The sequence below is a fragment of the Panthera pardus genome, unplaced genomic scaffold (assembly GCF_024362965.1).
Source record: "Panthera pardus isolate Hobbes unplaced genomic scaffold, ASM2436296v1 HiC_scaffold_19, whole genome shotgun sequence".
NCBI classification, from domain to species: Eukaryota; Metazoa; Chordata; class Mammalia; order Carnivora; family Felidae; genus Panthera; species Panthera pardus.
The window spans coordinates 6,648,070-6,661,570 of NW_026526754.1; the positions used below are offsets into that span (position 1 = coordinate 6,648,070).

General features: G+C 49.2%; 1 protein-coding gene across 2 annotated transcripts in view; it reads right to left on the bottom strand.

The window, feature by feature from the left end:
• TK2 (thymidine kinase 2) overlaps positions 1–11,385 on the bottom strand; it is a 31,994-nt gene extending 20,609 nt beyond the window's left edge. The window contains exons 1-5 of one of the 2 annotated variants that reach the window (XM_053906522.1): positions 10,987–11,385; positions 10,221–10,252; positions 6,793–6,867; positions 3,805–3,858; positions 1,323–1,412 (exon numbers count right to left, since the gene is read on the bottom strand). In XM_053906522.1, coding sequence (XP_053762497.1) covers positions 1,323–1,412; positions 3,805–3,858; positions 6,793–6,867; positions 10,221–10,252; positions 10,987–11,299 — 564 coding nt within the window. In that variant the 5' untranslated portion in view covers positions 11,300–11,385. The remainder of the gene's footprint in view (positions 1–1,322; positions 1,413–3,804; positions 3,859–6,792; positions 6,868–10,220; positions 10,253–10,986) is intronic. The other variant, XM_053906523.1, reaches the window with a different exon arrangement.
• Between the last annotated feature and the right edge of the window lie 2,116 nt (positions 11,386–13,501).

Genomic DNA, 13,501 nt, shown 5'->3' on the forward strand with positions numbered 1-13,501 from the left:
AAGCGGCATGTTTGTGCCCTGTGATCTGTGCCAACACCTGAATGGCCCACAGGGAGACACAGGGACCAAGCTGAGCCAATCAAATTCTTTCTCCCAAGAATTTGAACCAAGAGCCAAAGGTGAAGGTTAGATCAGTGGTTCTCAAGAGTGGCTAAAATGAACAAATCAGGAGACTATAGATGCTGGCGAGGATATAGAGAAACGGGAACCATCTTGCACTGTTGGTGGGAATGCAAACTGGTGCAGCCGCTCTGGAAAACAGTGTGGAAGTTCCTCAAAAAATTAAAAATAGATCTACCCTATGACCCAGCAATAGCACTGCTAGGAATTTACCCAAGGGATACAGGAGTGCTGATGCATAGGGGCACTTGGACCCCAATGTTTATAGCAGCACTTTCCACAATAGCCAAATTATGGAAAGAGCCTAAATATCCATCAACTGACGAATGGATAAAGAAGATGTGGTTTATATATACAATGGAACACTACTTGATAATGAGAAAGAATGAAATCTGGCCATTTGTAGCAACGTGGATGGAACTGGAGAGTGTTATGCTAAGTGAAATAAGTCAGGCAGCGAAAGACAGATACCATATGCTTTCACTCATATTGGATCCTGAGAAACTCAATAGAAGACCAGGGGGGAGGGGAAGGGGGAAAAAAAGAAAAGTTACAGAGAGGGAAGGAGGCAAACCATAAGAGAATCTTAAATACTGAGAACAAACTGAGGGCTGATACGGGGTGGGTGGGTGGCGGGGGAGGGGAAAGTGGATGATGGGCATTGAGGAGGGCACCTGTTGGGATGAGCACTGGGTGTTGTATGGAAACCAATTTGACAATAAATTTCATACCAAAAAAAAAAAAACATGCAAACAAACAAAGCATGCATTAAAATCACCTGGAGAGCTTGATAAAACACAGACTGCTGGGCCTCATCTCTAGAATTTCTGATTCAGCAGGTCTGAGATGGGGCCAGAAAATTTCTAACACGTTCCCAGATGTTCCTGCTGCTCCAGGTCTAGGCACACTTGGAGAAGAACTGAGTTAAATAATGTTGAGCCCAGAAGGAGTCAGGTTGTGAACACTCAGGCTCACAGGGACATCTCTACCAACTTAGTGGCTAGCTGAGGCTGGTGGGGGAGGGCACTAGAGGCTGGAACTCAGAGAGCCAGGAACAGGAAGCCTTGGCCCCAAAGACAGAGAAGGCTGAGCAGTGCTGAAGGTCCAGCGAGGCTTCCTTGCAAGGTTCCCCTCCCTGGAAACCATATACCCACCACGGCAAGAACATTTTCAGAAGGCTAAAGCTGAGCATCTGAATGTACCTGGGGACGAGTGTGGTGGTCCAGCATCGTGAGCTGCACATATGTCTGCAGCGTGAAGCCCCATCGACAAGCATCGCGGTACAGCAGACCCTGCAGAAGGGAGAATGCAGCACTTTACCCCAAAAACCTCGAGCTGTAGAACTCTGGTCTCTTCAGTCACTGATGGCCATCTCGTGAAACCCACATGGGGCTGTGATGGGGCCAAGGATGAAGCCAACATGGTTGCAGCACCCTCAGGACAGTGTGGACAGACTAGAGCAATTATAGGACAACCAAGTAACAGCTGTAATAGGAGCCTGTATAAAGTCGGAGGGAACACTCAGTCATTCAGTGTTTACTGAGTCCCCTGCAGTCAGTTCTCTATCCAGCACTCAAAGTGAGCCCGTTAAACCTCACTCAGCTCTTGATGTTCCTCCACTCAGAACCTTCCAGGGGCTTCCCATTGAATTCAGAATGAAAACCAAACCCCTTACCAAAGCCCACAGGGCCCTATAAAATCACTTCCATCTTCCCTTGTCTCCTACGACCCTCCCTCTGACTCAATGTGCTTCCAACCACACAAGCCTCCTGAGTGTTCCCCCCAAACACCCAAGCACGACCCCACCTCAGGGCCTTTGCATTTGCTATGCCTTCTAACTGAACACTTTTGCCCCAGAAAGCTGTACTGCTCACTCCCTATGTTTAAGTCTGTGCTCAAGTGTCCCCTTGGCAGAGATGCCTTCCCCAACTATCTTATCCAAAAGAACAGCCCCATGCCCATCATTCTCTGTTGCCAGTATATATAAAACAGTCCATGTTCCATTTTTCATTTGCTAATAATCTTAAATTCTGCTCGTTTCCACATTTTTCCTTTTTTTCTCTCTCTCTCGGTGCTAACTAATGAAATTCCAGTGCTCCGCATAGAAAACTGCAAACTCCTACCTGCAGGTGAAAGAAAATCTCAGAAAGCTTAGGAGAAACACTCTCCATCTGAAGGCTGAACAAACATCTCCCTGCATCAGAAAGCCAATTCAGATAAAGTGATGAATTGAGACTTCACAAAACTACCAATCTTGCCCTTCTGTCCAGAGCAGAAACGTGTCTAGAAATACCTAATTCTATCATATTCTGTATTATAAAACTGTCTTTGGAGATGCTCTTTGTCCTGAGGAGACTCAGACTCTTGAGACCGGGACTGTGTCCTGTACAATGTCACCTCTGAGCCCTAACATCTATGACCTAACTATCTTAGCTGGTTCCTAAAGAATATGAATGTTTCCGAGGCTTCTTTGTTATGCCCAAAGAGAACGACTGGCATTCTATCTTCTCCCACATGCACAGAGGTGAAACTCTTTTCACGTCTCCGGGATTCTTTATTCAAAGGCTCTGAGAACTTCTGCCTTATTTAATTAATACCCTTTTGCCTACTTCGGGTATCTTCACAGCTCCCATCACCACCTACCAAATCACTACCGAATTGTCTTCTGCCTCCCCACATCAGAATATTAAGGCCAAGAGAGCAAGAGATTTGAGATGTCACTGCTCCAGAGTCTAAACAGTGCCTGGCACATGGCAGGCATTCAATAAATACTGGTTGAATGAACGAACGAATGAGCACCTACTAAGTGCCTGACAGAGCGCTATGTTGCAGCAAACACAGTCAGCCATATTAGACATAGTCCCTGCTGCTAGTGCAACTCAGAGTCTAATGAACCACACAAGGAGATGTCACTTGTGTTGCCAGAAATGAGGAGCCAGCACAAGCTCCCCCTGTTCCACGGGTCAGAGCTACTAGCTCTGTCATTTACCAGAGGTATATGACCTTGGGCAACTTATTTCAGCTGCAGTTTCCTCACCTGAAAAGTGAAACTAATCATCCCTACAACACGGGGCAGGAGCCCAGAACCATCATCCCTTTCTTAAGCTCCCTCTTACCAGACTCAAACTCCACCCATCTCTTTCAAGCAGCCAGAGCAGAGCCTCCCTCATGGGGATGGAAGGAAAGAGCTCAAGCACACTGTAGCCCCTGCTTGCTAGGTCCACCCTTGGGAAAGCAAGAGGTAGCTACAGCGTGAGCCGAATTCAGCCCCTGGGCATTGCCAAGTGCAAACCCAAATCAGAGGTTTACCGAGCAACTTTGTTACTTAGAGACAGGTCCTAGGGGAGACCTAGGTTCTACTGGGTTCCTTCTAGAAGAGGATACAGGTAGAATGAGCCACAGGAAATGGACACCCCTGGCAGCCGAGGCTGACCACCTGGGATAGTTTGGGATAGTTGACAGGAGGTCCCTGTGATCTTCAAATGCCCAGCCAGGCCTCAGAGCTCCTTGACCTCAGAACACCAATATACTGCCATCTTCCAATTGCCCCTCCCTCTTTTCCTCCACCCCAGCTAAGAGATAGGAAAATGCCTGGGCAGGGAGGGGGCAAACTCAAACACTGGCACACCATCCGCAGCCACTTAAGCCAAAGCTGGCAGTTCACGCAGAAGACAACACACCCACCAGAGGATTATGGCCACGGACATTTCTCCACTTGGGCACTGGCTCCTGTAACACCTGCAAGGAAAGAAAATATCAGAAGTCTACTGTTCCTCAAGATTTGGGCACCCAGGTAGACCAAAATAGTGGGGCAATCCTCTCTTCGAAGCCACAACTCTATCTAGACATGGCTTTCTCACAGGACTTCCAAAAATGAGCTGAGAACTCTGTGCATCCCTGAATACACACATACCACCCTTCTGGGTGCCCTGGGAGCTGAGGGCAAGGAAGGTTCTCTCAATATCTCCTTCAAGTGTTCCATCCCAGCCCTTAACGTCCCCATGCCAGGCTGGGCAGACAGGGGATAGAAGCCAAGACAGAAGCTACTTGAGGCACTTCCGGCTGTGGTTTAAAGCCCAGCTTGCCAGCTTGGGGGCTCTCGCGTGACCTCAGCAATTTGCTCTGCCTCCATTTCCTCCTTTGAACTCTGCATTGGGCCCACTGACAGCTAAGAGTCATGTTTCATTAGTTTACTCCCTAAACTGTTCCAGAGCCTTTCTAGGGGTACAGGTATGTGCTGGAAAGGATTTAAATGGTACTCTCAGGGCCAAGAATTTGAGAGTATCCAGATCTATCTGGAGGCCTGAAAGTGCATGTAAGCAGGTTCTATAGGTCACAAAAGACCAAAAGAAAGCAATGCATGGAATCCATGAAGAGTAACGTCCTCTGACACGTTATACCTCTGTGCCTTTGCTCATGCTGTTCCTTCTGCCCAATATGCCCATCTCACCTCAGTTCACATCAACTTTCATTACATAGAAAATTCCTATAGATCCTTCAAAATCCAGCTCAAATATCCTTTCCTCTGTCAATCACTGCCTGCCCCTCAGCCCTCCATTGCTGTCCTGAGTAGCATATGCTGCACCACTCAGGCCCACCAGAGGCTGGTCACAGGCAGCCTTGACCTGTGCTCAATCTATGGCACTGCCATTCAATACTTACTGAGGACTCACTGTACCAGGTGCCATGCTAGGCAAGAACAAAATCCACCTCCGCCTCTGCTTTTATGGAACTTTAAACTTACTGGGAGAAGCAGACCTTAATCGGATCATCACAGAAATCACGTATTTTCAAACTCTAAGAAGAGGTATAAAACAAAGATACAGAGGGGCCAGAAAAATCTACACCAAGGTGGGTAACCTAGCTGGGGAGGTCAAAGAGCACTGAGCTGAGATCTGAAGGCTAAGTGAGTTCTTCCTAAAGCCACCAAAGCCCTTCTTCACGCTACAGAAAAACCAAACAAGGGTGTGGCCCCTGGAGCCAGACAGCCTGGGCTGGGACCTGGCTCTCTGCCACACACTAGCAGTGTGACCCTGGCCATTCATGTAACCTCACTGAGCCTTGGTTTCCTCCTCTGCAAATGAGGTGATAATTGCACCGACCTCACTGGGACTACTCTTATGAGGATGAAATCAATTAGATAATATATTGAAGCCTCAACACAGGCATATAGTGCCTGGCATATAGTATTATCCTCATTAGATGTGAACTTCCATTGTTATTTTTATTATTGTTGTCCATTGGCCCCAAGGTCTTACATAAGAACGTTAAGTGTTCCTAAAGTGCCATGTGGAGTTACACCACTCAGGTGTGTCAGGAGTCCTGCCTCCCAAGGTTTGATGATTCACTAGGAGGACTCACAGGACACAGAATATAGTGGTAATCACAGCTGAGATTTGTTACAGAGAAAGGGTACTAAACAAAATCAGCAAAGAAAAAGGGTGAACAGAGCAAAGTCTATGAGGAAACCAGGCACAAGTGTCCAAAGGGCCTCTTCCAGGGGAGTCACCCAGGAAGCACTTAACTCCCCCAGTAGCAACCTGTGACAAGATGTGTGAGGTGGTGTTCCACCAGGGAAGCTGGCCCGAGCCTGGGAGTTCAGGGTTTTTATCAGAGCGCAGGCATGTAGGCAGTCTCTGGCCGGCACATCCAAAAATTCCAGACTCCCAGAAAGAAAGCAGGTGTCCAGACTAAACCATATTGCTTGCACAGACAGTTCAGGCACAGAGAGCCACTTCTATCAGTTGGGAAATGGTGGAATTCTCCCAAAATCGAAGTTCCTACACGCCAGTCAAGGGCCAACCTCGCAAACAAGCCTCTCCAAGGACAGCAGTCTTGGGCCTGTGAACTCTTTCCTGCACAAGCAAGACAAGGGCTACAGAACGTTTATTCTTTTTACCAAACCATATATATGTTTAATAGAAGTAAAAAGCAAGAAGGGAAAGAAGGAAAGAAAAGACTCCAAAGGTATGAAAATTGTAGGATCTATAGTGACAAAAAAGAGCCATAAACAGAAAAAATTACACCGCAGGTAATTACACCGGGTAGATTTGAATCTATGAGGAAGAAAAGTCAGGGTCTTAGTGTAGAGGCACTTCTTCAAGATCTGTGAGGTTATTTTGAGTGACTGGCTGTAAATGAACTAGAGATTAGGTTAACTGGCTGCCCATGGCAATACTCTGTAGCGTGCACATGGATATCACAGATGTGACACCATAATATGCTCCCCACTCTCAACAGTCTGCCTTCCTTCTCCACATGCAGACCCCTCTTAACCAAAATGCAGGAAAGTCTATACCTGCACTGTCTGACACGGTGGTCAGGAGCCACTTACAGCTATTACAAACTTCAAATGTGACTAGTCCAAATTGAGATACACTGTAACTATAAAATATGTTCCATATTCCAAAGACCTGGCATGAAAAACAGAACGTGAAATAATTCACTGATGATTTTTCTATTGATTACATGTTGACATAACATTTAGATTATGTAAAATTAAATATTTGGGTTTGTTTGGGTTGTTTTTTTTTTTTTAGCAAAACCATTAGAATTTTACATTACATATGTGGCCTGCATTATATTTCTATTGGATATGGCTGGTCTACACCCTCTGTAAGTCACTCCATCAAGCTTTCACAGGTTCTTTCAGAGCCGGTGTGGAGGCCATACCTCAATCCCTGTTGTTTTGGAGAAGAACTCGAGGCATGTCGTCTTCCCACTTGCAATATTGCCCTCAACACAGATCTAACAAAAGACAAATACAGATTAGAACTGAAAGTCGAGCATCTAGGGGAGCATCAGGGAAGAATTTCTAGGGAACGGCGCACGTGAACAGCATAACTGGTTCAGTCCAAGAGTTCGATGTGCACACAGAATTCCCTCCACAGGAAATACCCAAGGTCCCACCATTAGTAGTAACAAACGGATTCCCACCCCTGGTGGTCAGCTCCAGGCCCACGATTGGTGGCCGCTGGTGGCCACTGGGCCACTGCCCTCCGAGACAGACCCTCCCTTACATTACTTCCTAGGCCATACATTGCTTGCCACAGCCACCCTAGCTCTGCCCTTCCCTTGCTCAACCCCTCAGACCATCAGATTTTAGGCCTAAGGGTCCAGCCTCCTTAACAAGAGCCTAATGGCTTTGAGGTTGGGAAGCATGTATATGTTATCTAGAACTTTTTTTTTGTAAATTAAAAAAAAAATTTTTTTTAACGTTTATTCATTTTTGAGAGACAGAGAGAGACAGAGTATGAGCAGGGAAGGGGCAGAGACAGAGGGAGACACAGAATCTGAAGCAGGCTCCAGGCTCTGAGCTGTCAGCACAGAGCCCGACGCGGGGCTCGAACTCACAAACTGTGAGATCATGACCTGAGCCGAAGTCAGACGCTCAACCGACTGAGCCACCCAGGCGCCCCTGTTATCTAGAACTTAACTCACAGCTTTACATGGAAGAACACACTCAGCTATGGACTGGAAAGTATTCAGACTGGAGAGAAGGTTGAGCACCTTGCAGTAGGCCAGGCCCAAAGATGGGTAACATACACCGTTACCAAATTTCACCTTGCCAGAACCCAAAGCAATGGGTCCTAACACTTTCACTGAAGTGAAAAGTGAGGTTTGTAGAAGGGCATAAAGCAGAAAGGACAGCTGGAACCCACACTCTGCTGACACTAACTGCAGTGGGAGAGAGGGCTCACAGCCAGCCATGAGGGCACAGTGATCTTTAAACTCAGGCCGGAGGCACCCAGAGAGACGTGGCCCACGTATGTGACTTGCCCAAGGCACCAGGCCTGGCGGAGGGAAAAGATGGAATCACACCTAGGTCTGGCAGACCCCTTTTCACGACCCCAGGGAAGCCTCAATCACACCCCACATAAAACGCGGGGTCACAGTGGGCCATCTCACCTTGTTCCCTCCCTATAAATTCGGCCAGTCAGCTGTGACTATTTCCTCCTGCCCTGATCCTAATGGGTATCGAGGAAGGCTAGACAATGACATTTCTAACAGATGCCAGCTCACTCCCGTAGAACTCAACACAGCAAAATGAACTCAACCGAGTGCACAAAAGGCATATCCCATTAGGGCAACTAATGGATATGATGTTTTATTGCTGTTCTTTAAAGGAAACAAATTATCCTCTTCCCAGAAAATGAGAACAAGCTCAGCCTAGACACTGCTCTGCACAGATTGTTTTTTTCCTGTTCACTGCAGGAAACAGATTGCTTGGATGAGACCTTCCTCCAAAAGGGCGTGTTCCTATTCCGTGGTGGTGACTAACTTCACGGTTGCAGGTCAGCAAAGATGAGGACTTGAAGCGTCCTGTCTGGTAGGATGTCCCCTGGGCACCTCAGTTTGTCACCTCCCACTACCCACATACGGCTCTTCTTCCTGTTCCAGTCCTCAGGAAAGGCTGCACCATCCACCCAGACAACCCAACACCCTGGTAAGTCTTCTGTCCTCACCCAGTAACTCAGCAACTCCTCTGGACCCTGCTTCCTACTCATCTGCAGAACCTGGCCTGTCTCCCTGGCCCCTACCCTATGTGGCTGGAGTGGCTTCCCCACTGGCCTCTCTGCCTTCCACTCTGGCCCGGCAGTGGCCCTCAAGTCCACCCATGGCCCACCACCATCTCTTCCTGAGAGGCAAAGTCTTTTAGAGGCTCCAGGTGTTGGGACCTGTCTCCACGCCTCCATGCCAGCTCTCAGGGGCCCGGCCAAAGCTTTGGGCCTGCAGGGTCTCTTCCTTCTATGACTCACACTTGCAGCTCCCTCTGCTCCAACACTCCAGCCTCCCCCTTTCCTTCATCTCCCAGGAGGCCTCAAGGCTCCCCAAGGCTCCCCTCAGGCACTGTCCTCTGGACGCTCTGCCCTCTACTCACAGCCCCCAGAATCACTGCTGTTCCAGGTCCACCATGGCCCTATTTATTGCTGTCTCTCCCATCAGACCAGGGACTCCCCAGTGACAGGGGCTGCTTGGTCCCCAGATCCACACAGGAATGGAGAAGATTTGAACGATAAACAATAGCCATGGGCCTAAATGCAGGCCCCATACCACTTCTAATGGACCTACTGTGTGCCTGAGGGCATGTTGAACCATACCCAGAAAGCAGCCAGGGTAAGTCTGGCTCACATCAGTGCCTAGCTCGATAATTAATAGCACAATAATGTATCAATTCTCATTCAGCTCAACATTCTACCCCCTTCTCCTTCTGTGGTGTCAGAACGCACCCCACCTCTCATTTCAACATACTTTGGTAAATCTCAAGGCTCCCAATCACCAATCCTCTCCACGTGACTTTATTCCATCCTTGGCCTTCTCCATCACCCCGAATACCCAGGGCGCTTGCTCACCTTTTCTGCCCTCTGCAGATACCAGCCAAGGTATTCCTGCCACCATTCACCAAGCCACTTTCTTCCGAGCCACAGAAGCTACCGACTTCTGGCTCCCTCAAGAAACCGAGCCTCTGGATTGATGGTGACCAAAATATTGTTCCTCACCCCAGCCAGCTAAAGTCTCCAACATCCCCATGAACATGTCCAGCTTGGCCCTCCTTTGACCTTCAACCTCACACCAGTCCCAGTCCCATGTCAGAGCTGGCATCTCAAAGTCACTACACTGACTGAACCCATGTCTGTGGACCCATATGGATTCTCTCTGGTATCCCCACCCATCTCAGCACTGGAGGACAGGGAGCAGCAGTCAGCAGATCTCCCCTCACAGCCAGGCTGCCAACCACTAACCCAAAGTGAAATCAATCTTTGCCAGACAGGTGAGCATTTTTCAAATCCCTTTGTAATCATTCATCAAGCTGACAATCCAAATCTACCTAAAGGCTGTGAATACATGTATGCTCCTACCTGCGTAGACTCTTGATATGGAACCTCGTAAGAGGTGGCCTCTGGGAAGGGGGTCTGAGGCCCAGGGGTGAAGACAGACTTCCTCATCCCTGGAGATCCTCTTATATTTTTAACTGTGTGCACATATTTCTTCACTCACCTCTTCTCTCTCCTCTCTCTCTCCCTGTGCATATACAATCCTCCCGCTCTCTCTCTGTATATAATCCTACACTGGGGAGTGCACATAAATGAGGGACTTACCACTGATTTTTTCTCTTTTTCATTTTCTCTATCTACAAAAGAAAGGAAATCAATTTTTAAAGTCAGTTTTAAGTAATTCACTCTTCTTTGTCCTAGTTTTCAAAACCACCACAAAGAACAGTCATGTTTACGCTTACTCCCTGGCCTGAAAATGTTTTCTAATGACATCTGAGTCCCTCCATGGGTGGATGGAGGCAGACCCACCACTGCTGTCTACCTACATGGACACTGTGCAGCTGCTGCCTGGATCCTGTTGGCACCTCTGGGCCCCAACTGTGCTCAGCTTTTTTCACGTCGTATATCATACTTTCCATTTTCCATATATTTCATATTTATGGTCCTCACAGATGGGTCCAGTAAGTTCAAACAGAGTAGCCTCCAGTGGGACGCGACGGTTAAGAGTGGACAGCAGGCATGGGTTTCAGCCCAGGGCTGACACCTTGGCCCAACCACCACACAGGCGCCACCCAACAACCCAAGGCCAAAGAACGCTAGGATTTGGCTATAATGGTGACTCCCATTTCTGAAAGGGGAAGTCCCTAGTCCCAGGGGAAGCAGAAAGGCTCAGAGCCTAAACCACCCACCACCCACCGGGAACTTGTTAACTGCAGCTGCCAGCCTCCGTCTTCCCCAAGGCCAAAAGAATCAGGACCAGGAGTGGGACGGGGACTGGGGCAGCGCGCACTCGCGGGGGTAGCGGATCCTTCTGCTCTCTATAGGGCTCCCCAGCTCCGAACAGAGAGGGGCCGGAGCCCCACGGCCCCACCCACTGGCGGCCACCCATTGGCGGCCGGCTGGGGTCCGGAGTAGCTGCCAACGATTGCCCTCGCCCCTCCACGCCCCCGCAGGAAATCCCGGAGGCTTGGAGTAGTTTCGGGTTCAGGCCAGAGGGCGGGGAGTGAGACGGGCAGCCGCTGAGACCCAAGGCGCGGGTCGCTAGACATGGAACCGAAAGACGCGTTACCCAGAGGCCAGGCCCGGCGCTGCGCCCCACGCGTCCCGGGGCCCGAGGCGGGGCTCCCAGTCCCCCCGCGCCGCAGCGCCTGGGCGGCCCAGCACCGCAGCGACCGCAGCAGCATAGCCCGGCGGACGGATCCGGCGGCTCCGTTTCCTTCCTGCGCCACTCAGCGCCAGCGCAGCGCGCCGCCTCCATCCCCGCGCCGGCTGCCGGGGCGCCTGCTGGCGCCGGGCTCTTAAAGAGACCCTGTCGTATTTCACCCTCTCTCCCACCCGGAAAGTACTTCAAGGTGTGGGCAAAGCCGTTTGCAGCCAGGACATCTTCCCGCCAACGGGACCCCTGACTTGGCAAGATTTGAGGGACGGATGGCCAACAATACCAACGACTGGTTGGTTAATAAATTATTGGAGATTACTTAATCGAGCACGTGTTCTATCCAGGCACCTGGCACATACTTAGGGTATCATTTATTCTTCTCAACGATGATCCTCCAAAACTTAGGTAACTTGATTAAAATGATCAGAAGTAGGGGCGCCTGGGTGGCTCAGTCGGCTAAGCGTCCGACTTCGGCTCAGGTCATGATCTCACGGTTGGTGAGTTCGAGCCCCGCGTCAGGCTCTGTGCTGACAGCTCAGAGCCTGGAGCCTGCTTCAGATTCTGTGTCTCCCTCTCTCTCTGCCCCTCCCCCACTCGCGCTCTGTCTCCCTCTGTCTCAAAAATAAATAAACATTTAAAAAAAATAAAAAAATAAAATGATCAGAAGCATTCATTAAAGGGATGAAGCTGGAATTCAAGCCATGTATCTTGCTTCACAGCCTCTTCCCTCTGAACTTTGACATGTCCAGGGTCTAGACTGTAAATGTACTAGATCCCTCAAGGAAGTGTTAAAAAAAAAAAAAAAAAAACAGGAAACAGGTCCAAAATGGGAGTTGCTTATGCTAAGCCCTAGCTGACCAAACCAAGATTTAATTGTAGTTTGGGCTCTCCCAGAAATGAACCCTTAGGCCAATCCTTCAGGAATCGCCTGATCAACACTAGTTATGTAATCTGCGCGACAGACCCCTGCCATCCCCTACAGCAAAGTAACCTTGCAATAACCAACCCGCTTTTTTGCCAGTGTAACTTCCTTGTTCTCACTTCCTTTTGCCTATAAAAGTTTTTTATTTTGTACAGCTCCTCGGAGCTCCTTTCTATTTGCTAGACTGGATGCCACCTGAATCATATCGATTTTTGCTCAAACTCTTAAAATGTTTAATATACCTCAGTTTATCTTTTAACAAAGAAAGGCACAACCAATATGCCAACTGTGCAGACAACTGGGGGTGGGAAGGAAGCCTGTAAATCCCGTCCATAGTCAGGTAGCAAAAATTCAACCCAGGTTGTGAGGTAGATGGGTATATATAATTCAACAGGCCCAGGCCCTGAAACCCAAGCTGCTGCAGTAAGAACTGTGTGTGCATGCCCATTCCAGTGCTTAAGTGGAGGGGTTTCCCACCTCTCCCAGAAGTGCAAGGTGCTAGCAGTCACCTCTAGGACAGGGAAGAGGACGTCATTTATGAGAGGTTTCACTCAGTCTCTAAATCAGCTACCCGAAAGCCACAACCTCATCTAGTGCTTTCTGTGATATCTGCCACAGACCTAGCACAGGGCAAACGTGCCCTCCACAAACTTCAGGATTAAGTGCAACATTTTTGGGACTTGGGATGAAGCTGTTAGATCAGACTGTGATCCCCTGGGGACAAGGACAGGGTATGAGGCCCAGGCCATTAGTTTAGATTACACATATTCTACATCTATTATGTGTCAGACCCTGGGGACCCTGCAAGGAGAGAAACAGACACAGGCAAGCCCCTGGTTTTGTGCAATTTATATTCTTAAATATATCACGTAGTGATAAGTGCTATGAAGAGAAAGTGATGGTGGCGACTCTAGACGGAGTGACCAAGGGAAATCCTCTCTGAGGGGTGTTATTTGAGATTCCCAAAGTCTGGGGTTGCCCAGCAGGCATTCCTGAACTCCACCCCCCCACCCCCATCCCGCACCCACCTCCGGAAGCACTCCCAGACAGGAAAACCCATATGGACTGCTGGAGAGCAGTTGTCATTGGTGCCTGGTAGTGCGGGATGGGGCGGAATTAAGAGGGACCAGCCAGCGTGGTTCCCCATAGGTCAGTGGAAATGTAGCAGGCAAACCCCACCAGTTCGGGGAGAGAGGGAGAGAGAGGGAGAAAGAGGGAGAGAGAGACAGAGAGAGAAGGCGAGAGAGGCGAGCACTCCGCTCCCGTGGGGCGCATGCGCACGAATGCAGACCGCGGTGACGCGCG